The following is a 23644-nucleotide window of genomic DNA, read 5'->3' on the forward strand; positions in this document are numbered from 1 at the left end:
GTCAACACTAATGTTGAAAGGGATCACATTTGATTAGGAAGTTGTCCAGATAAATTTTGCAATGTTCCTCTTAGTGCTGGGTGTGTTACTAACCAAAATGAAATTTGTTATCGTATGTTGATTCTAAACTGGTTTCTTTTGTAGGAAGCCAACAATAATCAATTAATTACCCTTTTAGTTCCAGGAAGTAGTCATCTAGCAGCAAAGGATTTGTTTATAGAAAAACAATCTTGAGCTTGTTTTGTGGGTTTTGTGCTAGTTTTGGTCTCATGCTAGTTGGCATTCGAATGAAGCCAGTCGCATTCATAGCATGTTACGTAGACTTGAGCAAAATAGTGCTGTGATATCTGAGGAAGCGTCCAGCTAGATGGAACTGCTGTTGCCTAGTTTCATTCTAGACCTACCTGATCATAGTCAGAGCAACACTTCCCTATTCCTATACTGTTACCCCTGGTGTCCCAGCAGGCTGTGTCCTTGGCCCCCTTCTATTCCTCATTCACATGGTGCCTCTTGGTGAGATCATCCAAAATCACATTAGTTTTCATATTTACGACCACTACCACCTCTCCACCAGCTCCTGCAACCCCTTCCCTTCCCCTCCACCATAACTAAGCTATCAGATTGTTTACCTGATATTTACTAGTGAATAAGCAGAAATTTCCTTCAATTAAGTATCAGAAAGCCTTTCTTTTTGGACCCGCTCCAAACTTTGTTTCCTAGCTGCCAGCCCCATCCCTTTTCCTGACAACTGTTTGAGACTAAACCAGACTTCTTGCACCTGGATTTCATGTTTGATCCCGAGCTGAACTTTCAACCACATATTCACTGCACCATCAAGATTTCCTTTTACCATCTCCCTAACATCACCCAACTCACCCCTGCCTTAGTTCATCTGCTGCTGAAATCTTTAACCATGTCTTTTGTCACCTTTAAATCTGTTTATTCAAACATACTGCTGGCTGGTCCCCCATGTTCCATCCTCCTTAAAAACAAGATCATCTAAAACTCTGCTTCCTGCTTCCTAACTTCCCTCATTGACCTACAGTGGCCCCTGATCAGACAGCATCTTGACTTTTAAATTGTTATCCTGGTTTTCCAATCTGCAACTTCTGCCACCTAGAAGAACAATGATTGCAGGAACATGAAAACACCGTCACACATATGTTCCCCTCTAAGTTGTACCATGCTGTCTAGGAATGTTTTCATTGTTTTTGCACTTTGCTGTGTACATGTACATGCGTGCGTGTGCGTACACCTGCATCAGATGGGTGCGGTCATTTAAGAAGACAGCTCACTGCCACATTCACAAGGGCAATTAGAAATGGGTGACGAATTCTGTCCTTGTTAGTGAAGTTTGCTTCCTGTGAAAGAATACAAACAAATCTCTTCTATCTGTTCAACCATCTAGCTATCTGTGATTATCTAATTTTACCTTTTGAGTAGCCCAAATTTAATGGCTTCCCCATTGGTAGTTATGCCTTCACTGGCCTAAGCTTCGAAATTCTTTACATTGCAATTTTTATTAAGCTGTAGGCCATCTGATATATCTCTTTTATGCAGCCCAATTTCATGGACTGGATTTTATGGGGTAGTGTGGTCTCTGCACATCAGACATCCACCCCACCCCCCTCAGCCTTCCACCCCTCCCCCAGCCCTCCAACCCTCCCGTGGCAGTCATTGGCTGTTAATAGGCTGGAGATGGAGTTTCTGCTCCTCAGGGCTAGTGAATTGGGGACAGTGAGAAGGCCAGTAGCTCTGTGTCCCACCTGTACCAGGCAGAAACAGTGCCCACTTCTGGGCCTACAGACAGTTCCCAATGGAGATTGTCACTGCAGCTAGGAATCAAGGTATGTGCAGGGGGAATTTTGCCATGGTCAGGCTGGCAGGTCCCGGTGAGCGGAGGTGGGCCCGATTTGAGAGGCTGGGGAAGGCAAGAGTGAAGGGGAGGAGTAACTTTGCGTGGGCGACTCTGGTGGGCATTGGGCACCTTCAAAGGAGGTTCCACCCCCGTCCACCCACCCCGCTGTCCGACACCAGCTCATGCAGCTAAAGCTGCTGGGCGTTCCCCCATGGCATGAGCCCCTTCCTGCCGTGGGTAGAACAGTGATGGCCAATATGGACCTCAATAGGTGCAAATCTGTCTCTAGTGACCACACCGTTCACTGTAAAATTTCACACAGGTCAGGGGTGATGGTGGGCTCTTCTGTGAAGAACCCTGGTGGGGAGAGTTATTATCTTTAAAGATGCTATATAAATATAAACTTGTTTGCCACTAGCTCCAAAATTACAGCTCCACATTTCAGGGCATGAAAGGAGCCAATATGATCAGATGGTATTTGGTTTATTTTGGATAGCAGAACAAAAACCAAAAAAAGATCTTTTTGAAAAATGAACATGCCTGTCTAGCTAGGCACAGCGGCCAGATCCATGGCTTCTAATGACTTAGAACTTGCATTAAAATATAAAAATGCAGTAACATAACTTCAAAATAAATGAATGAGCTCAAATGTTTAGGGTTTGAAGTTTCAAAATGAGATTGTAGAGGTTGCAGTCAGTAACTATGCATCAAACAGTATTATTAAAACTGTCCGTTTCATTGGAAGCGGCAGAACATATTTTGGTTCTTTTGTCTCTGAAAGTTTCTAAACATTTCAGCATAATGACCCAGCGCCTTGCTAGACTTTAAGCAATGTTGCGGTCTCCCGATGGTAAATAGACCACATGATAAAGTATTGAAAAATACAAAAGCAGGAAGTTGCCAGGTTTGATTTCCAGTTTCTTTGAATTAGCTGATTTCAGCTAGGGATGTTAAGAGAGGAAACATAATTGGCTGCAGTGTCCCTGGATTAGGAGTGAGAAAGTCAGCCAAGGTTTGTGCTTGTGATCACATTTTAGTCATCTCTGCTGTAAGATGCACATCCAGAGGATGGGAATGAAAAGAACAAGATTTGCAATTGAATGCCTTGCTGACCCCCATTCTCTGGGCTCTCAAATGAAGAATGAATGATGACCATTAATTGCCTATTCCACCAAGAAGAGCTTTGTGGTACATGTACAATATTTCCTGGCTTCTCTGCCTTGTACATAATACCATGTAATGTAGCAATCCAATTTGAGCTTCATTAAGCCCTACTTGTATCCAAGTAGACCTTGAGGCCTACGCCAGTCTTAATTAACATACCTACAGCACATCATTCACATTAAGGCTGTTATCTCACTAAGTGTGAAGTCATCAGAGTGCAGGGTCAAACTCTTTGTCTTCCATGTTCCTGGCATAAAAGGCACCATTGGCCAAATATAGTGGTCCATGCATCTATTCCAAATGTCAAGATTAGGGTAACACGACTGTTGTTAAATCTGAGCTTGGTTGCTGAGAGGAAGAGGAAGTCGCTCCATAAACATCCTTCCCAGTCGGACAGTGGGTTCGTTGTAGACTTCAGCATGCATGAAACCTTCCATTTATACAAAATTGTATTTGTATCTAGGCCAAGTGATAATCATCTCCAAAGAGTGAAAGTTCTCCTTTAGATTTCATAAAACAACACAATCAGAACTATACTGTATATCTGTGAGAAATATTGTTAACTCAACTACAAAGTATTTTGCAAATTATTTCCTCCAACATTCACAGATGGCTGTCACCATCGGTCTGTAATTATTGCATGTTGTGTATCATTGTCAGTCTAATGGGAGATGCCTTTATGGGTAAATGCTACCAATTGCTAACTGTAGAGTAGAATTCTGGTCTTCACTTTTGAATGTTTGGCAAAAGCTTTTGATTTAATTGGGTGCCAAGAGGACAAAAAAACGAATCATAATTATTTTCGAATTGAGTTTCCTTGCAATCTTGTAATCTTGTGCCCTCTAGAGAATGCAGAATGCAAAATTCAAGGAATTATTGAACAAAATAAAGTATGTAGTATGTTGTTCTTACCGCTACTCCCATTCAGTCAAACATGTTTTCAAATTGATCAATATTGCAAGTATTTAGCAGTTGGTTTCTGGGATTGGAATGAACTTCCATTTGGGCATTATATTGAAACATGCATAGCTTGGAAAATTATACAGATTTCGGGTCAAATAAAACTTGCAGAAGACCAAACCTGTCCAAAGGTCAAAGATTAAGGAATGAATTGAAATGTTGAGTGATATGTTCCCAAAACTTAGAGGGAGCCTCACTATCAGATGGATTGGTAATGCACTCTAGTGGTAGAACATGTAATGTGATATTATAGGGAGCCTCCTTTTATAGGGTTTTTTTGTCTCCCTGTGCCCCTCTCCCCCTTTAAATTTGTAGTGATGTATTACATACAAACTTCACAAATGCTTGTCATTTTTTCGAATGTGTTGATGAAGGCAGGCTTCATTGCTTCATTGGATTTTGAACTATTGACTAAGTTTCATGGGAAAGAGGCATTGTGTCACTTACAAAGGGGCTTGTGGAGAGGGAGTATTTCTGAGGAGGCGTGTCTCTGTGGGGGAAATGGAGAGTGCCTTTGAAAAGGGAGTGAGCATGAATGAGGTTTTCCACAGGAGATGAGCTGTGGCAGGAGTGCAGTCAGATGCTGTTTGGAGATTTGATCTTAGTGATCAAATAACTGGAGTACTGTGTGCAGTTTGGGTCCCCTTATAACTGGAGTACTGTGTGCAGTTTTGGTCCCCTTATTTGTGAAAGGATATATTGGCCTTGGAGGGAGTACAGAGAAGGTTCACCAGGCTGATACCGGAGATGAGGGGGTTAGCTTATAAGGAGAGATTGAATAGACTGGGCCTATACTCGTTGGAGTTTAGAAGGCTAAGGGGGTATCTTATTGAGACGTACGAGATAATGAAGGGGCTAGATAGGATAGAGGTGGAGAGATTCTTTCTGCTTAGAAAGGAAAACAGAACTAGAGGGCACAGCCTCAAAATAAGAGGGGGGGGGCAGTTTAGAACAGAGTTGACGAGGAACTTCTTCACTCAAAGGGTGGTGAATCTCTGGAATTCTCTGCCCATTGAAGTGGTGGAGGCTACCTCATTGAATATATTTGAGTCACAGGTAGATAGATTTCTGATAGACAAGGGAATTAAGGATTATGGGGAGAAAGCGGGAATGTGGAACTGATCCACTTCAGATCAGCCATGATCTTATTGAATGGTGGGGCAGGCTTGAAGGATTAGATGGCCTACTCCTGCTCCTATTTCTTATGTTCTTATGATGGTCTAGTTATTGAGTCAAAAGCTCTCCCTGGGTGAGATATAACATCAAGGTAACGAGCAGTCTGGTTCAGCCTCTGGCAGTTCCCAAAGGACTGGGGAGATGAGTTTGTGCTGGGATCAAAGACAAAGGCTGGGATTTTCCAGCCTCCCTGTGGTGGGACCCGCCAAGGGAAATGCAGCAGGCCAGCCAAAAGTCCATTGACTTTCGGTGGGATCAGAAAATTTCAATGGTGGGCGGGGCTGGAAAATGTAGGCCAATTACTTTGATCACCTAATATTTAGTTGGAGGAAATTTCTGCTGAGCTGTGTTGTCTGATGATAAAGGGGAAAGTGGACGGTTTGAGAGAAGGTAGTGAGATTTAGCTGAGTGTCATCAGACTTTGAGGGCTTATCTTCAACCTATGACATCAGAAGGAATGTGGCTTCACCAGCAATGTGTGAATAGTCATTTCAGAATTGGACCCACACCAGCTTGGAAAGAAAAGGTAAGTTCATAGTTTTTTTTTCACATGGTTAGTGGTGAACACTTCTGCTTTATGACTGACCACAAGATTCGGGCCACTAAAATATTGGAGAAGTGTAGCTTGAAGTACAGGTACTTGTGGTGCAATAAATGCATTGTTGAATGTGTAATTGGTCAAACTAATTCTGAATTCTTCACGAGGGATGTTAAGCATTGACAGTTTAAACATGATGGAAAATTTGAATAGTGTTATTAGGTTCAGAATCCATGCCACACTGTTTGTTAGGACTTGTCTCCTCACCCTGCCCCTTTGCTGCCTTGGAGGCACAATTACTTTGCCTATCAATATGCATGTTAACATGCTGCAAAATAATAGTCTCTCTGCATATTTAACTGTAGAAATTGTAAACATTTTTTCTCTTCTTATTCACAGATGCAGAAGAGATGGAGCTAAGCCACCATGAAGTGCCAATATATGTAAGTATTTCTTTTTTTGTAATCTCCTTCAGCCCTACAGCTCTCTGACTTATCTGTGCCCCTCTGGAAAATGTAGGCCAATTACTTTGATCAGCGAGAAAGAGCTGCCATTTGAGCAATATCTTCCATAATAAAAACAGGAAATGCTAGATAAATTTAGCAGGAATGGTAGTATCTGTGAAAAGAGAAATAGAGTAACATTTTGAGCGCTTACAACTTCTTTAGTGATATTTTCTTTTGAGCATAGCTGTTTCAATAGAGTATTGGATGGTTGGGCTCTCAGCGAAGCTTCATTGTTCATGTGAGTGGCACAATGGTTAGCACTGCTGCCTCACAGTGCCATGGACCCAGGTTCAATTTTGGCCTCAGGTGAGGTGACTGTGTGGAGTTTACACATTCTCCACATGTCAGTGTGGGTTTTCTCTGGGTGCTCCGATTTCCTCCTACACTCCAAAGATTTGCAGGTTAGGTTGATTGGCCATGATAAATTGCCCCATAGTGTCAGGGGGATTAGCAGGTAAATACCTGGGATTGTTGTTGGTATAGGCTCGATGGGCTGAATTGTAAGGATTCTATGACTCTATTCTTGGCACTAGCCATCCCTCAGAACAAAAACCGCACCTCTGCAGGCATGTTCTCCTGAGGAGAGTGCACTGAGCTGGGAAATTTCCCCACTCGTGCTACCAACTTCGAAGATGAAAAACCAAACCTTTATCCCTGTTACTGTTACACCCCTTGCCGAGTGTTAGCTCCACCATTTCTGCTTTCAGTGCTTAGACTCTATAATCCAACATTCTTTCTAAAAATCCCTTTGCCTTTCTACCCTCTTTTATTCCATTAGGACCTTTCTTAAAACCCATCGCCTTTGATTAAGCTCCTGATCATCTTTCTTAAAATCTCCTCTTTTGGCATGTGTTTTTTTGAATACACTTCTCTGTGAAGTGCCTTGGGAGTTTTTATACATTAATGACATATGTGCAAGTTATTGTTGGCATGATGTGGAGATGCCAGCGTTGGACTGGGATAGGCAGAATAAGAAGTCTCACAATACCAGGTTAAAATCCAACAGGTTTAATTGGAATCTCAATGCTACCATTCATCCGATGAAGGGCAGTGCTCCGAAAGCTTGTGCTACCAAATAAACCTGTTGGACTTTAACTTGGTGTTGTGAGACTTCTTACAGTTATTGTTGGCACAGTGATGAATGGGGAAAAGATATCACACCATTGGTGAAGTACATAAAATATAGAACATTACAGCGCAGTACAGGCCCTTCGGCCCTCAATGTTGCGCCGACCGGTGAAATCAATCTAAAGCCCATCTAACCTATACTATTTTAATATGATCCATATGTTTATCCAATGACCATTTAAATGCTATTAATGTTGGGGAGTCCACTACTATTGCAGGCAGGGCATTCCACACCCTTACTACTCTCTGAGTAAAGAAACTACCTCCTAACATCTGTCCTATATCTGTCACCCCTCAATTTAAAGCTATGTCCCCTTGTGCTAGCCATCTCCATCTGAGGAAAAAGACCCTCACCGTCCATCCTATCTAATCCTCTGATCATCTTATATGCCTCTATTAAGTCACCTCTTAACCTTCTCTCTAACGAAAACAGTCTCAAGTCTCTCAGCCTTTCCTCATAAGATCTTCCCACCATACCAGGCAACATCCTGGTAAATCTCCTCTGCACCCTTTCCAATAATTTCACATCCTTCCTATAATGCGGCGACCAGAACTGGACGCAATACTCCAAGTGCGGCTGCACCAGAGTTTGTACAGCTGCAACATGACCTCATGGCTCCAAAACTCAATCTCTCTACCAATAAAAGCTAACACACCGTACATCTTCTTAACAACCCTATCAATCTGGGTGCCAACTTTCAGGGATCTATGCACATGGACACCGAGATCTCTCTGCTCATCCACGCTACCAAGTAACTTGCCATTAGCCCAGTACTCTGTTTTCCTGTTACCCCTTCCAAGGTGAATCATTTCACACTTTTCTGCATTAAGCTCCATTTGCCACCTCTCAGCCTTGCTCTGCAGATTGTCTATGTCCCTCTGTAACCTGCGAGGTCCTTCCCCACTGTCCACAACTCCACCGACTTTAGTGTCATCTGCAAATTTACTAATCCATCCTTCTACGCCCTCATCCAGGTCATTTATAAAAATAACAAACAGCAGTGGCCCCAAAACAGATCCTTGCAGTACACCAGTAGTAATGGAACTCCAGGATGAACATTTCCCGTCAACCACCACCCTCTGTCTTCTTACAGCTAGCCAATTTTTGATCCAAACCACAAAATCACCATCAATCCCATGCCTCCATATCTTCTGCAATAGCTTACCATGGGGAACCTTATCAAATGCTTTACTGAAATCCATATACACCACATCAACTGCTTTAATCCATGTACACCACATCAACTGCAAGTAAGCAATGCTTTTTTTGAACTGTGGTTTAAAGCATGTCCTAGGGACAGAAAATGTTTTTGCTGCATTTGGTTAGGACGTGTTTGAGTTGAACATGAGTACCCGCTTTACTTTATCACTTGGCTAAAAACAAAATAAATTATGCATAATAGTAGCATCAATTCCAATCTATATTTTTTGATTGTAGCTTTTCTGCTAAATTTTTAAAGTTTAATTTATACATTGGTTGAAAAGTGTCCTTTCTAAGAACTTGGCTAGAATTCTCCAATATCACATATCCCGCCACCACTGCCAGCGAAAATGAGGAATTTGACGCTCAGCCAAATCTCCATTCGCTGCAGCAGGACCAGAGAATTCCATCTGCGGGTGAGGTAGAAGAATGACAAATGGGATTCTTATCATTAAAAAGCTGGCAAGACTAAAAAAACTTTCTTAAAATATAAAATCAATAATTCAAATCCATCCACCCTGCCATCTTTACTTTAAAAAAAAGTAAATGTAAACTGGCTAGTTCACATGCCACTTATGGTTTCTCTGGCCTTCCCATTTCGTCATTGAGTTGGAAGACTGAATGATTTATGCAGTTGTTAGAAGTCCATGTTGTACTCCGTTTTGCAACGTGCATTGAAGTTAATATTATCCTGTTGAATGTGCAATAAATAGTTTTAAGAGGGTGTGTACCACTTTTTTGGTATTTCCTTTGTTCCCCTTGGTTTTGTCTTGGCACGCAAGACTACCTCCAGCCAAATGGGTTTGCAGACACACCCATGTGCTCCTGTTTCCAGGTTGCTCTCAGTGGTATTTTAAAACCTGTATCAGTTGAGAGCACTGCAGAGTGGCCATTGTGTCTTAATGCATACCATAATTGAGACCAGAAGCTTAAGGTACATGAAAGCCAACAATACAAGGACTGTATGTTAATCACTGTATGTAGAGGCTTCATTTCTGTGGGCCACTGTGCTTGTATATACATATATAATTTAGAAGCTCGTGCTTTGACCACAGTGGCAATTTTGTTCATGTGGTCTTGGAGGTTTAGCCTAGCAGGGGAGTGTAGCTACATCATATACCCTAGACTGGCGGGGCGGTCCTCTTCTAGGGGGTCATCATCTGTGACCGAGCACTGTCACGTGAAAAGGTACATTCTTGGACTTGCAATTTGAACTATTCTCCATTAGATGACATGTTCAGTGACTCAGGATTTGCAAACCTGAGGGCATACCATCGTCAGTGGATTTTGAGAACAGTGGTTTATAATATCAGAACTAGCTCCACAAGCTGCTGTGTGGCATCTACCCCAACTTATTCTGCAGGCATAGAACATTGTTCCCCTGATGCTGATGTTTCTCAGACAATGGGTGTAATCAGATCAGGTATTAATTTGGGTACACCATAAAAGCCTTGTGATGGATCAGAAAGAAAATGAACTTTAGGTAGACTGTGAATATGATAATATTAACCAATAACCATTTTCAAGTATGGAATCTTGGCAATCTACAAATGTTTTTTGCATTTCAAGAATTGACAATTTGAAAGAAGGAAAAATTTATATATAGTCTAGTTGCTTATAATCCACTGTACATCAAAGTTTATCATTAATGAATTTAACAAATTTTATGAAGATTCTACTATTTGTGTTACCATCAAATTAAGCAAACTGGTTCACGATCCCCTGGATTATTTCCATCACATTTGGGATTGCATTTTCTATTTTGCCAATGGTTTGGCTCTATTCCTTTTCCTAGTCTTTTTTAAAAGTATTGATACTGGTGCTTCTGCTATCTTTCTCTTGTTTCCTTGAATATCTGTGAATGGAGTCCCACTTGGACCTGGGATGCTGTCTTGCTTAAATAATAGCTACTGTCTCCTTTCATTCCATCATAAATTTAAAATTATTGCACTGACCTCTGATCTTTGCAATCCCCTTCAGTGAAAGCTGAAGGAAAATATATTCAGCATCTCCTGTAAGTTTACCTTGACCAAATTTTTTAATACTTCTCTTGGATCGCTCCTTAACCTTCTCTGCTCTTAAACAGACCTATTCAACTTCTGCTTGTTCCTATTCCACAGTGGAATACTTCTCTGCTATACTCTTTTGACCAGACCTTCTCTCTTCCACTTGCGTGCACGCTCATTCACATTTCTGTTCTCTTCCCCTTTCACATTCCACCCAATACTTGCCAAAGACTTTCAGAGGAACAAAGGGAAGCTCATCTGTAATTAATTTTGAAGAGTACACAAATCCATTTTTTGCCATGGAAGTAATAAAAGGAACACCCTGGCTTTCATCAGTTCTATATATCTGCTTCCTGCACATTTTACTTGTGTCAAATGACTGATAGGATCATATAATCTTATGAAAGAAACAGACCATTGTGTCTAACATGTAGTCTGTGCTCCTGTTTTGTTCCATTTGTGTCACCTATTCAAGTTCACATCCCCTTTACTGTTCCTCTATCTTGAAACAGTTATCAAATGTCCTTTGTTAAAGAAGAGTTGATAAATTATTTTACAATGGGTTGTGATAGCTGTTCCAGATTTGAACTGCCTCTGTTTTTTAATTTCAATTTTTTTGGTGGTTATCTGAAATTTATGCCCTATCATTGCTGTCTTTTTGACCAGTAGAAATAACTGACCATTATTTACCTAATTATAATATGGGCAAAACCATTTCACAACCTTTTGAAGTATTCTGTCAAATTACCTTCTAACCTTTTTGGCTCTAATGAAGAAGGCCTGAAGTTTCTGCTGTGACCCCTCCATCCATGGCATCATCCACTCCTCATTCTAAACTACACTGCATTTTTTCTATTGCTTTTATATTATTCCTGGAATGGAGTGATCCAAGCTGTGAAAAGTCATTCCACTTACAGCTGAGCAGAGGTTTCATATCAGTCCAATTCCTGGCTTTTGTATTCTATATCTTTAGAGTCAAAGCCAATGATGTCTTTTGTCTCTTATATTGGAACACCTGTTTGCAGAATTAAAATGCTTAATTTCTGATGGGTAAGTGACTTTCTAACATCAAAGAGCTTTTGCACTGCACCGTGTTTAAAGAGAATAGAAATGTCATTTGTTTTGATTTGAAACATATTTTTCGGTTTGATTTGCTCTGCACTCTCAGTGTAATCCCAAGGCTGCTGGGATTGCTCATTCTTGTCTTGCTTGGTCAGTAGCCAATGTAGATTAAAGTCAATAGTCAGGCTTTTGGGCTCGAGTACTATTGGTTCCATATGGTGCAAAGAAAATCTTGTGCAGTTTAATACATCCCAAAGTTAAAGATGCATCAAGAATCTCGATGTTGGATCAGTTCAAGTGGATGGCATTGAGAAAAGTGAAAACAAGCAGTCTGCAGTCAATTCCACTTGGAAAATGAGGTGTGTTTACTGAAGTTAGAGAGAGTTTGCAAAATATTTATAACCTTTGTCGTGCAAGCATTTTGATTGCCACAGGCAGAAGCACAGAAAATTATAAATTTAAAATCTCTAAGGATATCTAACAGATGGAATAAGAATGATTAGAGTGTTGCATTTCCAATTGCAGGCATGTATATTAAATATTTCAGTGTTTAAATGTACGTTTAGTTGCATTAGAAAGTTCAAACCAATTCAGACCAGCACTATTCATCAATTACTATAGGAGCATTGAAACTATCTGAAATATTTCTAGGAAGTGAGATGTCGGTGAAGTTTCCTGTCTTAGTCACGTTACTCTGCTGTTATTGTTGGTGACTTTTTTCCTACATGTCTTCCTGTGTTTTTCTTAAACAATTGTTGAGTAGATATTTTGGCATATTTAGATTTTCTTAAGTGGAAGGTATGGATGTGGACAGGACCTAAGCCAGGATTACCTCTGAATAGGCAGCAGCAAAGTTACAGCACAATTCTTGACTGACACCAGGGGGTTGATCCTCACCAAAAAAAAAATCTAAGTGCTGAATTTGCTCTGGTTTCTTCAGTGAGAATTTAAAAGTAAATCTCCCACACTCTGCATTGCAGTGTGCACTTGCATAAATCACACTGAAAATCAATGGGCAGCGCCTATTTTCATTGGAGAGGCCGGCAGCGTAGTGCTGAGCAGGCCATGTGCATGTGTCAATCTGTCAGCTCCAAGATCGGCGCATGCCCCTCACTGCCGGCCTCCCGATTACTGGCCAGCCCCACATCCCCCACATCATCGGCACTCCCATTCGCCCAAGGCCAGATCGCTTGCCTTCCCGACCATGTCTGGGCCCAGAGATGACACCCTCCCCACAACTGCCACCCCAGTGGGCAGTGTTGACATCCCCCAGCAGGCTGACCCGCTCCCCCACCAGCCCTGATCGTTGTCCTCCCTCCCCCACCAATCCTGTCTGCAGAGTGGAAGCAGGACCCCCGATCTCCACTGATTGACTTACCCATAGGCCCTGCCCCATGCCCAATGGGCAATGCCAATGTCCTCCCTGGCATTGGGTAGTGTTAGTGGTACAGGCTGGCCCTGCCAAGGAGCAAGGTGCCAATGCCTGCTGGGCCCAGATTGCCCCCTTGCCCCACTCCCCTCCCTCCACTCCCCTCCCTCCTCTGGGGTCAGGCCGCTAGCTTGCCAGAAGTGATGAGCTACTCTAAACCTCGCTGGTGTGAACCACTCCTAGCTGGGAGGGAAGAAGCTAGCGGGCTCGGAGGCTTCAGTCCAGGGCTTGCGAATCATATTTAAATTATATCAAAATCCCCCCTGCATACCTAATGCAGCTCCATGCCAATTTCTGTCGCGGAACTGATGGTGCAAGAAATCTGTCGTTGGCAGAGGTGCTCAGGGCCAGATGCCCAGCGCGGGTTACGCTAATCCTGACCCACTGAATCTCCCGGCCTGCTTCGCTAATAAATTAATGCAGTAGGGTGGGAGAATCGCCCCCAGGTGATTTTATTTCAAAGCATAATGATGCAATGTTAATAAATGGCTTGTGGCCTTAAATTTTTGACAATATCTTGAACGTGCTGTGTCTGAAAGTATTTGTATTGACAGTTTGCATTATGCTTGAAAATTGCACATCAAAGGATTACTGTCAGCTGTAAAGTAGCAGCCGTTTTCCATTGGCATTTATTTTCATTGTGTACCATCTGTTAACTGGCTTAAAAGCGAGAGTCAGCAGATTCAAAGCTGTGGAACTAAAGACAGTAAAGGTAATCCACAATAAGGCTGCAGCACTTATTTTCATAAGCCACAAATTTGTAACATATGCTAATCAATATTTTGAGGTTTCTATATTTTCTGTTATGACTATCTTTGAATTCAAATTTATTGCTGGAAATACCTAGGCTAGCATCAACATTTTATCATTCATGGCAAAATGAAATGCAGCATTACTCTGTTTCTCAGAAGGGGCTGGTTTTCTAAAAGATGATCCTACTTTTCAATGACCTCTGATCTTTTTCTTTGGATTCAGGCTGCTTTGTACAAGTATTATATGACAATGGCAAAGGATGGGGAAAGATAAGAGGGTTTAATAATGAACTGTATTAACGAGATGTACATGAGACAGTTGGATCAGTGGTGCTCTCTGTATTGTTTTGCGCAAAATTTAAAGCCTTGGTGGGGATTTTTGCTCCTATTTTTGTCGGGTGGGATTGACAGCGAGAGCAGAAAACCCCGCAGGAGACCCAGAACAGAGGTTGTGCGCTCCCCCAGCAGTCATTGATATAACAGAAATCCTGACGCTCAATGTTGGAATACCTACTAGATACAAAAATCTGAGGACATATACCAATTGACTTGAGAACAACTTTTTCCCTGCTGCTATCAGACTTTTGAATGGACCTAGTATATATTGAACTGATCTTTTTCCTCACCCTGTTTGTAACTGCAACACTATATTCTGCATCCTCTTCTTTCTTCTCCCTATGTACTCTATGAACGGTATGCTTTATCTGTATAGCATACAAGAAACAATACTTTTCACTGTATACCAATACATGTGATAATAATAAGAACATAAGAACATAAGAACATAAGAAATAGGAGCAGAAGTAGGCCATCTGGCCCTTCGAGCCTGCCCCGCCATTCAATAAGATCATGGCTGATCTGTCGTGGCTCAGTTCCACTTTCCCGCCCTCTCCCCATAACCCTTAATCCCTTCTCTTATCAAAAACCCATCAACCCGCTTCTTAAAAATATTTAGCGAGGCAGCCTCCACCACTTCAACGGGCAGAGAATTCCAGAGATTCACCACCCTTTGAGTGAAGAAGTTCCTCCTCAACTCCGTTCTGAACCGCCCCCCCTTTATCTTGAGGCTGTGCCCCCTAGTCCTACTGTCTTTTTTGAGCGGGAAGAGTCTTTCCACCTCTATCCTATCCATCCCATTCATCATCTTATACGTCTCAATGAGATCTCCCCTCATTCTTCTAAACTCTAACGAGTACAAGCCTAGTTTATTCAGCCTCTCCTCATAGCTCAACCCCCTCAACTCCGGTATCAGCCTAGTAAACCTCCTCTGCACTCCCTCCAAGGCCAAAATATCCTTGCGCAGGTGCGGCGCCCAAAACTGCACACAGTACTCCAGCTGCGGCCTCACCAATGCCCTATACAGCTGCAGCAAGACCTCCCTACTTTTATATTCAATCCCCCTCGCTATGAAGGCCAGCATCCCATTCGCCTTCCTGACCACCTGCTGCACCTGCAGGCTGGGTTTTTGCGACTCATGCACAAGGACCCCGAGGTCCCTCTGCACCGTCGCCTGCTGCAGTTTTTCGCCACGTAAGTAATAGTCCTTCCTACCATTCTTCCTACCAAAGTGGACCACCTCACACTTGCCAACATTAAATTCCATTTGCCATTTCCTGGCCCATTCGCCCAGCCTATCTAGATCCTTCTGCAGACTCTCCACACCCTCCGCACAATTTGCCTTTCCCCCAATCTTGGTGTCATCAGCAAATTTCGACACCCTACACTCGGTTCCCTCCTCCAGATCATCTATATAAATGGTAAATAGCTGAGGCCCCAGCACCGACCCCTGGGGCACCCCACTAGTCACCAACCGCCAATCCGAATAGCACCCATTGACCCCCACTCTCTGCCTCCTATTTGACAACCAATCCTCTATCCACGCTAACACCCTACCCCCAACTCCATGTCCTCTGACCTTCTGCAGTAACCTCTTGTGAGGTACCTTATCAAACGCCTTCTGAAAATCCAGAAAGACCACATCCACCGGCTCTCCTCTATCCACCGCCCTAGACACATCCTCATAGAACTCCAGTAAATTTGTCAGACACGACTTCCCTTTAATGAAACCGTGTTGCGTCTGCCCTATCAAGCAATTCCCTTCAAGATGCCTCGCAATTTCCTCCTTAATGACGGATTCTAACATTTTACCTACCACAGACGTTAAACTAACCGGCCTGTAATTCCCCGCCTTTTGCCTGGCACCCTTCTTAAACAACGGCGTAACATTAGCCGTTTTCCAATCCTCCGGCACTTCCCCGGAATCCAGCGACGTCTGGAAAATAACCACCAAGGCATCCACTATCACCTCCGCCATTTCTTTCAGAACCCTCGGATGCATTCCATCCGGTCCTGGGGACTTGTCCACAATCAGCCCCTCCAGTCTGTTGCGCACCACCTCTCTAGTAACAGTAATGTCATTAAGACCCTCCAGTCCTACCACCTTTCCATCGCTAACACCCGGCAAATTATTCACGTCCTCCTCCGTGAAGACAGAAACAAAAAAGTTATTCAAGACCTTAGCCATATCCCCATCCCCTACCACTAGGTCCCCTTTCTCATCCGCTAAGGGACCAACGTTCACCCTAGCCAGCCTCTTCCTTTTTATATATTTATAAAAACTCTTGCTATCTTTTTTTATATTAAGCGCTAGCCCAGCTTCATAGCTTCTTCTACCCTCCTTTATCAACTTTTTTGTCAATCTTTGTTGACATTTAAACCTCTCCCAATCCTCTTCTCGCCCACTGCTCTTAGCTACTCTAAATTCCTCCGCTTTTAATCAAATCAGATCTTTATGCCTGATAAGCTCCTCCCTGTGGGTGGCATGGTAGCACAGCGGTTAGCACTGCTGCTTCACAGCTCCAGAGACCTGGGTTCAATTCCCTGCTTGGGTCACTGTCTGTGTGGAGTTTACACATTCTCCTCGTCTCTGCATGGGTTTCCTCTGGGTGCTCCGGTTTCCTCCCACAGTCCAAAGATGTGAAGTTAAGGTTGGTTGGCCATGCTAAAATTGCCCCTTAGTATCCTGAGATGCATAGGTTAGAGGGATTAATGGATAAATGTGTGGGGATATGGAGGTATGGCCTGGGTGGAATTGTGGTCAATGCAGACTCAATGGGCCAAATGCCTTCTTTCTGCACTGTAGGGTTTCCATGATTCTCTGATTCCCCAACTCTATTAGAATGTCCATTCACATCGGCTTTGCCGGGGTGGAGAATTTTGGCGGGGGTGGGGGTGTTTGGGAGGCACGTTTTCTATGTTTAATTAAGAAAAAGGTGCCCAGATCCTTGAAGTTGCTGGAGGGAGGGCTGAATTGGAGCCTGACTGCCAGCGTGACTTTGTGGCGACCTCCCCTTCATTGTTTTCCAGTTATGAGCTGAACAGTACAGCAGGGAAAGCCACCACTGGGCTGACGGCTTCATTGCCTATTCTCCCACCCACTACGCCACTCTGTCTATTTTTGGGAACATTCTGCTTGCAGCCTTCTGACTTTCATATAGGATGGATTTGCACTTAAAATCTAAAAGAAAATGTCACAAGAGGCTCACTCCAGGTTTTCATAACCTGTCACCTTCTCTGATCTCTGTCTGCACAAAAGGAGCCGGAGGTTAGAAGATTCAGGAAAAATGATGATGGACGTGAACAGTTTGGATAGGGAGCAGCTGGTCCCTTAGTTAAAGGGTCATTCTTGAGTAGGTACATCTCATAACATTCAAGGTTATGGGCCAAGTGCTGGTAAATGAGATTAGATAGGTAGGTCAGATGCTTCTTGCATGTCGGTGCAGATTCGATGGACCAAAGTGCCCCTTCTGTCCTGTGAGATTCTGCAATTTCTTCTTATGAAGTAATAGCACACCAATATCTTCCTGCAGTAAGTAGTTGAATTGCTGTACAAGGCTCATCAGCCAACATAATTTTAATCTGTGCATGAGAACTAATTGTTGTATTTATTCTGAAATAGTTTCTCATGTAACGTGAATGATTAGATGTGTTTTTGTTTTCAGGGGCAGGAGTCTATGCTAGCAGTGTTTGAACAGGCCTGTTCTTTACCTGAGGATGTACAATTATACTTTGTATATGAGGGTTCAAGCCAAATGCATGTAACTGTGGCACAAAGACTTAATGCTAAGACACTGGAGTCGGTTGTTCCAGGTAAGTATGCAGAACTGGATATTTTATTAAATATGATTTAAAAATACATGCAATTTTTTTTGAGTGACCAATATGAGTTATTTTTAAATTCATTTAATGGGATGTGGGTGTTGTTGGCTAGACCATCCCTCCCTAGTTGCCCTTGAGAAGGTAGTGGTGGGCTGCCCTCTTGAACCCTGAGATTTAGGTACACCCACAATGCTGTTAGGGAGGGAATTCCAGGATTTTGACTCAGTGACAGTGAAGGAACGGCGCTGATGTATTTCCAGGTCAGAATGGTGAGTGACTTGGAGAGAAATGTCGAGGTGGTGGTGTTCCCAGGTAGCTGCTGCTCTTGGCCTTCGAGATGGTAGTGGTCATGGATATGGAAAGTAGTGAAAATGTAGATGGTGAAAGTAGTTTTGTTTCCTTGTATCTGAAACTGATATTGAAAATACTGCCAGGGTCTCCTTTATCAAACTCAGCATATGCCATTCATTTAGGACATTGACAAGATTAGGAATCTAATCTTTCAGAGCAACATAAATAAAACTGCATGACACCACCTTGTATTTGTAAAGCACAATAACATAATAACATTTCCCAAGGAGCTTCATAGGCGTATTCTAAAATGAAATATGACACCAAGGCACAGAAGGAAATATTAGGTAAGATGACCAAAGCTTGGACAAAGAGATAGCTTTTAAGGAGTGCCCTTAAAGGAAGAAGGTGAGATCCAGAGGCAGAGAGGAAATTCCAACGTTTAGGATATGGTGAATTGCAAGCAGGTTTACTAGTGGTGGAGCAGTAAAATCAGGGCAGCTCAAGAAGCCTTAGGCTGGAGGAGATTACAGAGATGGGGAGGGTGGGGGGGTGGTGTGAGGCCCTGCAGCGATTTGAAAATGGAGAAGAGAATTTTAAAACCAGAGTCTTTATGTTACTGGGCTAGTTATACAGAGCCCTGGACTAATGTTTTAGAGACTTGAGTTCAAATCCCAACCATAGTAGTTTGAGAAGTGGTATGGTGGCACAGTGGTCATCACTGCTGCCTCACAGCACCACAGAACCATGTTCGATTCCAGCCTTGGATGATTGCCTGTGTGGAGTTTGCATGCTCTCCGTGTCTGCATGGGTTTCCTCTGGGTGCTCTGGATTCCTCCCACACTTCAAAGATGTGCATGTTAGATTGATTGGCCATGCTAAATTGCCCCTTATTGTCCCAAGATGTGGAGGCTGGAGGTAAATACATGAGGTTACAGGGCTTGGGTAAGGTACTGTTCTGGAGAGTTGGTGTACACTTGAGGGACCAAATGGCCTCCTGCACTATAGGGATTATACGATCTATGAAATAAATTCTGGAATATAAAGCTAGTTTGGTAACCATGAAACTACAAGATTATCATTCAAATATATCTAGTTCAGTAGTGTCCATTTGTCCATTTTTAAAAAGCAATGCTGCCATCATTATCCTGTCAGACTTGGATACGACTCCAGACTCATGACAATGTGGTTGATTCTTAAATGTCCTCTGAAGCAGTCTAGTAAACCACCCGGTTATACCAAACTGCGAGAAGGAGTAAAGGCGGGGAATTATAGGCCGGTTAGTTTAACGTCTGTTGTAGGTAAAATGTTAGAATCCGTCATCAAGGAGGAAATAGCGAGGCATCTTGAGGGGAACTGCTTGATAGAGCAGACGCAGCACGGTTTCGTTAAAGGGATGTCGTGTCTGACAAATTTACTGGAGTTCTATGAGGATGTGTCTAGGGCGGTGGATAGAGGAGAGCCGGTGGATGTGGTCTTTCTTGATTTTCAGAAGGCGTTTGACAAGGTACCTCACAAGAGGTTATTGCAGAAGGTAAGGGGGCATGGAGTTGGGGGTAGGGTGTTAGCGTGGATAGAGGACTGGTTGTCAAATAGGAGGCAGAGAGTGGGGGTCAATGGGTGCTATTCGGATTGGCGGATGGTGACTAGTGGAGTGCCCCAGGGGTCGGTGCTGGGGCCTCAGCTATTTACCATTTATATAGATGATCTGGAGGAGGGAACTGAGTGTAGGGTGTCGAAATTTGCTGATGACACCAAAATTGGTGAAAAGGCAAACTGTGCAGAGGGTGGTGAGTCTACAGAAGGATCTAGATAGGCTGGGTGAATGGGCCAGGAAATGGCAGATGGAATTTAATGTTGGCAAGTGTGAGGTGGTCCACTTTGGTAGGAATAATGGTGGGAAGGATTATTACTTACGTGGAGAAAAACTGCAGCAGGCGACGGTGCAGAGGGACCTCGGGGTCCTTGTGAATGAGTCGCAAAAACCCAGCTTGCAGGTGCAGCAGGTGGTCAGGAAGGCAAATGGGATGCTGGCCTTCATCGCGAGGGGGATTGAATATAAAAGAAGGGAGGTCTTGCTGCAGCTGTATAGGGCATTGGTGAGGCTGCAGCTGGAGTACTGTGTGCAGTTTTGGGCGTCGTACTTACGCAAGGATATTTTGGCCTTGGAGGGAGTGCAGAGGAGGTTTACTAGGCTGATGCCGGTGTTGAGGGGGTTGAGCTATGAGGAGAGGCTGAATAAACTAGGCTTGTACTCGTTAGAGTTTAGAAGAATGAGGGGAGATCTCATTGAGACATATAAGATGATGAATGGGATGGATAGGATAGAGGTGGAGAGACTCTTCCCGCTCAGAAAGGATAGTAGGACTAGGGGGCACAGCCTCAAGATAAAGGGGGTGCGGTTTAGAACGGAGTTGAGGAGGAACTTCTTCACTCAAAGGGTGGTGAATCTCTGGAATTCTCTGCCCGTTGAAGTGGTGGAGGCTACCTCGCTAAATATTTTTAAGACGCGGGTTGATGGGTTTTTGGTAAGAGAGGGGATTAAGGGTTATGGGGAGAGGGCGGGAATGTGGAACTGAGCCAAGACAGATCAGCCATGATCTTATTGAATGGCGGGGCAGGCTCGAAGGGCTAGTTGGCCTACTCCTGCTCCTATTTGTTATGTTCTTTCTGACTCAGAAGAAAATAAGCCAAGGCTGACACTTAAATATATTTATATTACCTAATGTTGCATAATATTTAGCACTGCATTTGTAATTTTTCTGTTTTAATACTTTTCATGGGTTTTGTTGCAGGTCATGATACTTTGGAAGATGTTACAGTCTCTGCCTGCATGTATACAGAAAGAAATTCGGTTTCTATCCTTGGCTGCAGTAAGATAACCTACATTGAGGATATAGCGTCAAAACTAGCGCAGGTTCTGGTTGAAAGCGCTGACACAGTGACTTGCACTAGTCACTTAACTCTGCTTGAACAATTTAACCTATCTTTAGAGGCTCTACAGTCTTTAGATGAGAAGGTGACTGCTGCCATTGAACATTTGGAATTACCTCCATCTTGGAATCTGCTTGGCAAGTTGGCAGGACAAGGTAATTATATAGTTAATCTGTAGTTTACACAATGGGGCTCTACACACTTGAAGAAGGAATGTTATGCTTCTCAAAATTTGTAGCGGATAGAAAGATCTGTTGTGAAAGAAGTTAAAGATTAAGTTAGATTAAAATAAGCGGTTTATAATGTGCAGAGAATTCAGAGAATTGTGGTAATCCTGAAGACGGGTAGAATTTTGGAAACCGGCAAAGGATGGCCAAAAAGTTGATAAAGATGGGGAAAGCAGAATGTGAGAGTAAATTAAGCATGCATATAAACACAGATTGCATGATTTTTTAAAGCAGATACAAATGAGGAGTAAGCAAGGCAGAAAGACAGGAGAAATTGTCATAGGGCATGAGGAAAAGGCAGGAACATTGAACAAATATTTTGCGTCTATTTTCACAGCAGAAGACACGAATTGCTTACATGAAGTAAAGGGGGTATTAAGACTGAGGAGTTTAAGGTAGTTAATACTCAGTTAATGATAGGGCTTTGGGGAAAATTAAAGAACAAAGAGATCTAGGGGTACATGTTCATAGCTTCTTGAAAGTGGAGTAACAGGTGGACAGAGTGGCATGCTTGGTTTCATCGCTCACAACATTGAATGCAGGAGTTGAGATGTCTTGTTGAAGTTGTACAAGACATTGGTAAGGCCACACTTCAAATACTATGTGCAATTCTGGTACCCTATTATAGAAAAGATATTATTAAACTAGAAAGAGTGCAGAAAAGATTTACTAGGATGCTTCTGGGACTTGATGGATTGAGCTATAAGGAGAGGCTGAATAGACTGGGACATTTTTCTGTGGAGCATAGAAAGCTGAGGGGTGACCTTATAGAGGTCTATAAAATAATGAGGGGCATAGACAAGATAGATAGTCAATATCTTTTCCCAAAGGTAGGGGAATCTAAGACTAAAGGGTATAGGTTTAAGGTGAGAGGGGAGAGATACAGAAGTGTCCAGAGGGGAAATTTTTTCACACAGAGGCTGGTGAATGTCTGGAACAAGCTGCCAGAGGTAGTAGTAGTGGTGGGTACAATTATATCTTTTAAAAAGCATTTAGATAGTAATGTGGTTACGATATGTATAGAGGGATATGGGCCAAAGGCGGACAATTGGGATTAGCTTAGGGGTTTCAAAAAAAAGGGCGGCATGCTCAAGTTGGGCTGAAGGGCCTGTTTCCATGCTGTAAACCTCTATGACTATGACTAATATCCGCAGAGAAAAAGCATTCGTGAAATTTAAGGTACTAAAAGCTGGTCTGAGGACCTACATTCTCGGGTTCTAAAAGAGATGGCTGCAGAGGTGGTGGATATACTAGCTAAGATTTTCCAAAATTCCCTAGATTCTCGAATGCTCTCTGGGAAGTGTAAGTTAGCAAATGCAACAGTGCTGTTCAAGAAAGGAGGGAAAGAGAAACCAAGGATCTACAGGTCATTAAGATTGAGATCAGCCAACAGGAAATGCTGAAATCTTTTATTAAGGACGTACTTAGAAAATCATAGTATGATCAATCAGAGAAAATATGGCATTATAAAATGCTGGGGCTTTGGCTTCTTGCAATACATATTAATGACTTGGATAAAAGGACAGATTAATTATCCAAATTTGCTGGGAATGTGAGCAGTGAGGAGGATATAAAGTGGCCATAACAAGGTGTAGTTATATCAAATGAATGGCTAACAAGGCAGCAGGTGGAATATAAAGTGGCTAAGTGAGTGGTCATTTACTTTGGTAATACGAACAAATGACAGATTGTTTAGAAGGTATATGTCCTAACTATGTTAAGCATCGTGGGTTTTAAACAAAAAGAAAAGTTTGCACAGTAACTCACAAGTTTATTGACTGTGAAAACCCCCTAGTCCCCACACTCCGGTGCCTGTTAGGGTACATTGAAGGGGAATTTAGCATGACTAATGAATCTAACTACCATATCTTTTGGACTGTGGGAGGAAACTGGAGCACCAGGAGGAAACCCACGCAGATGCTGGGAGAACGTACAGACTCCGCACAGTGACTCAAGCCAAGAATCAAACCCAGGTCCCTGGGTCTGAGAGGCAACAGTGCTGACCACTGTGCTACCATGCTTTAAGATTAGTAGTGCAGGTGAATTTTGGATAGTCACATGAGTTATGTTTCTATAAGATGGCAAAAAGTTACACACATGATGTGATCATGAATCTTGCTCTCTTTAAACTTTCAGCGAATGTTTAATGATTGTATGAATCTTTGAGAATCTTTGAATCCATTGGTGGATTGTAAGGTGCAGATTTTATATGCTGAATACCATTTAATTGTAATAACTCTCAAGCTCTTGTCAA

The 23644-nt window shown here is 42.8% G+C and overlaps 1 protein-coding gene across 4 annotated transcripts in view; it reads left to right on the top strand.

The window, feature by feature from the left end:
• Positions 1 to 23644, top strand: part of arhgef28a (Rho guanine nucleotide exchange factor (GEF) 28a) — a 393722-nt gene that overhangs the window by 51106 nt on the left and 318972 nt on the right. For all 4 annotated transcript variants that reach the window (XM_080189269.1, XM_080189270.1, XM_080189271.1 and 1 more), the window contains exons 2-4: positions 6096 to 6139; positions 17782 to 17929; positions 21025 to 21318. In XM_080189269.1, coding sequence (XP_080045395.1) covers positions 6107 to 6139; positions 17782 to 17929; positions 21025 to 21318 — 475 coding nt within the window. In that variant the 5' untranslated portion in view covers positions 6096 to 6106. The remainder of the gene's footprint in view (positions 1 to 6095; positions 6140 to 17781; positions 17930 to 21024; positions 21319 to 23644) is intronic.

The sequence above is a fragment of the Carcharhinus amblyrhynchos genome, chromosome 5 (assembly GCF_965287045.1).
Source record: "Carcharhinus amblyrhynchos chromosome 5, sCarAmb.v2.hapA, whole genome shotgun sequence".
Taxonomy (NCBI): Eukaryota; Metazoa; Chordata; class Chondrichthyes; order Carcharhiniformes; family Carcharhinidae; genus Carcharhinus; species Carcharhinus amblyrhynchos.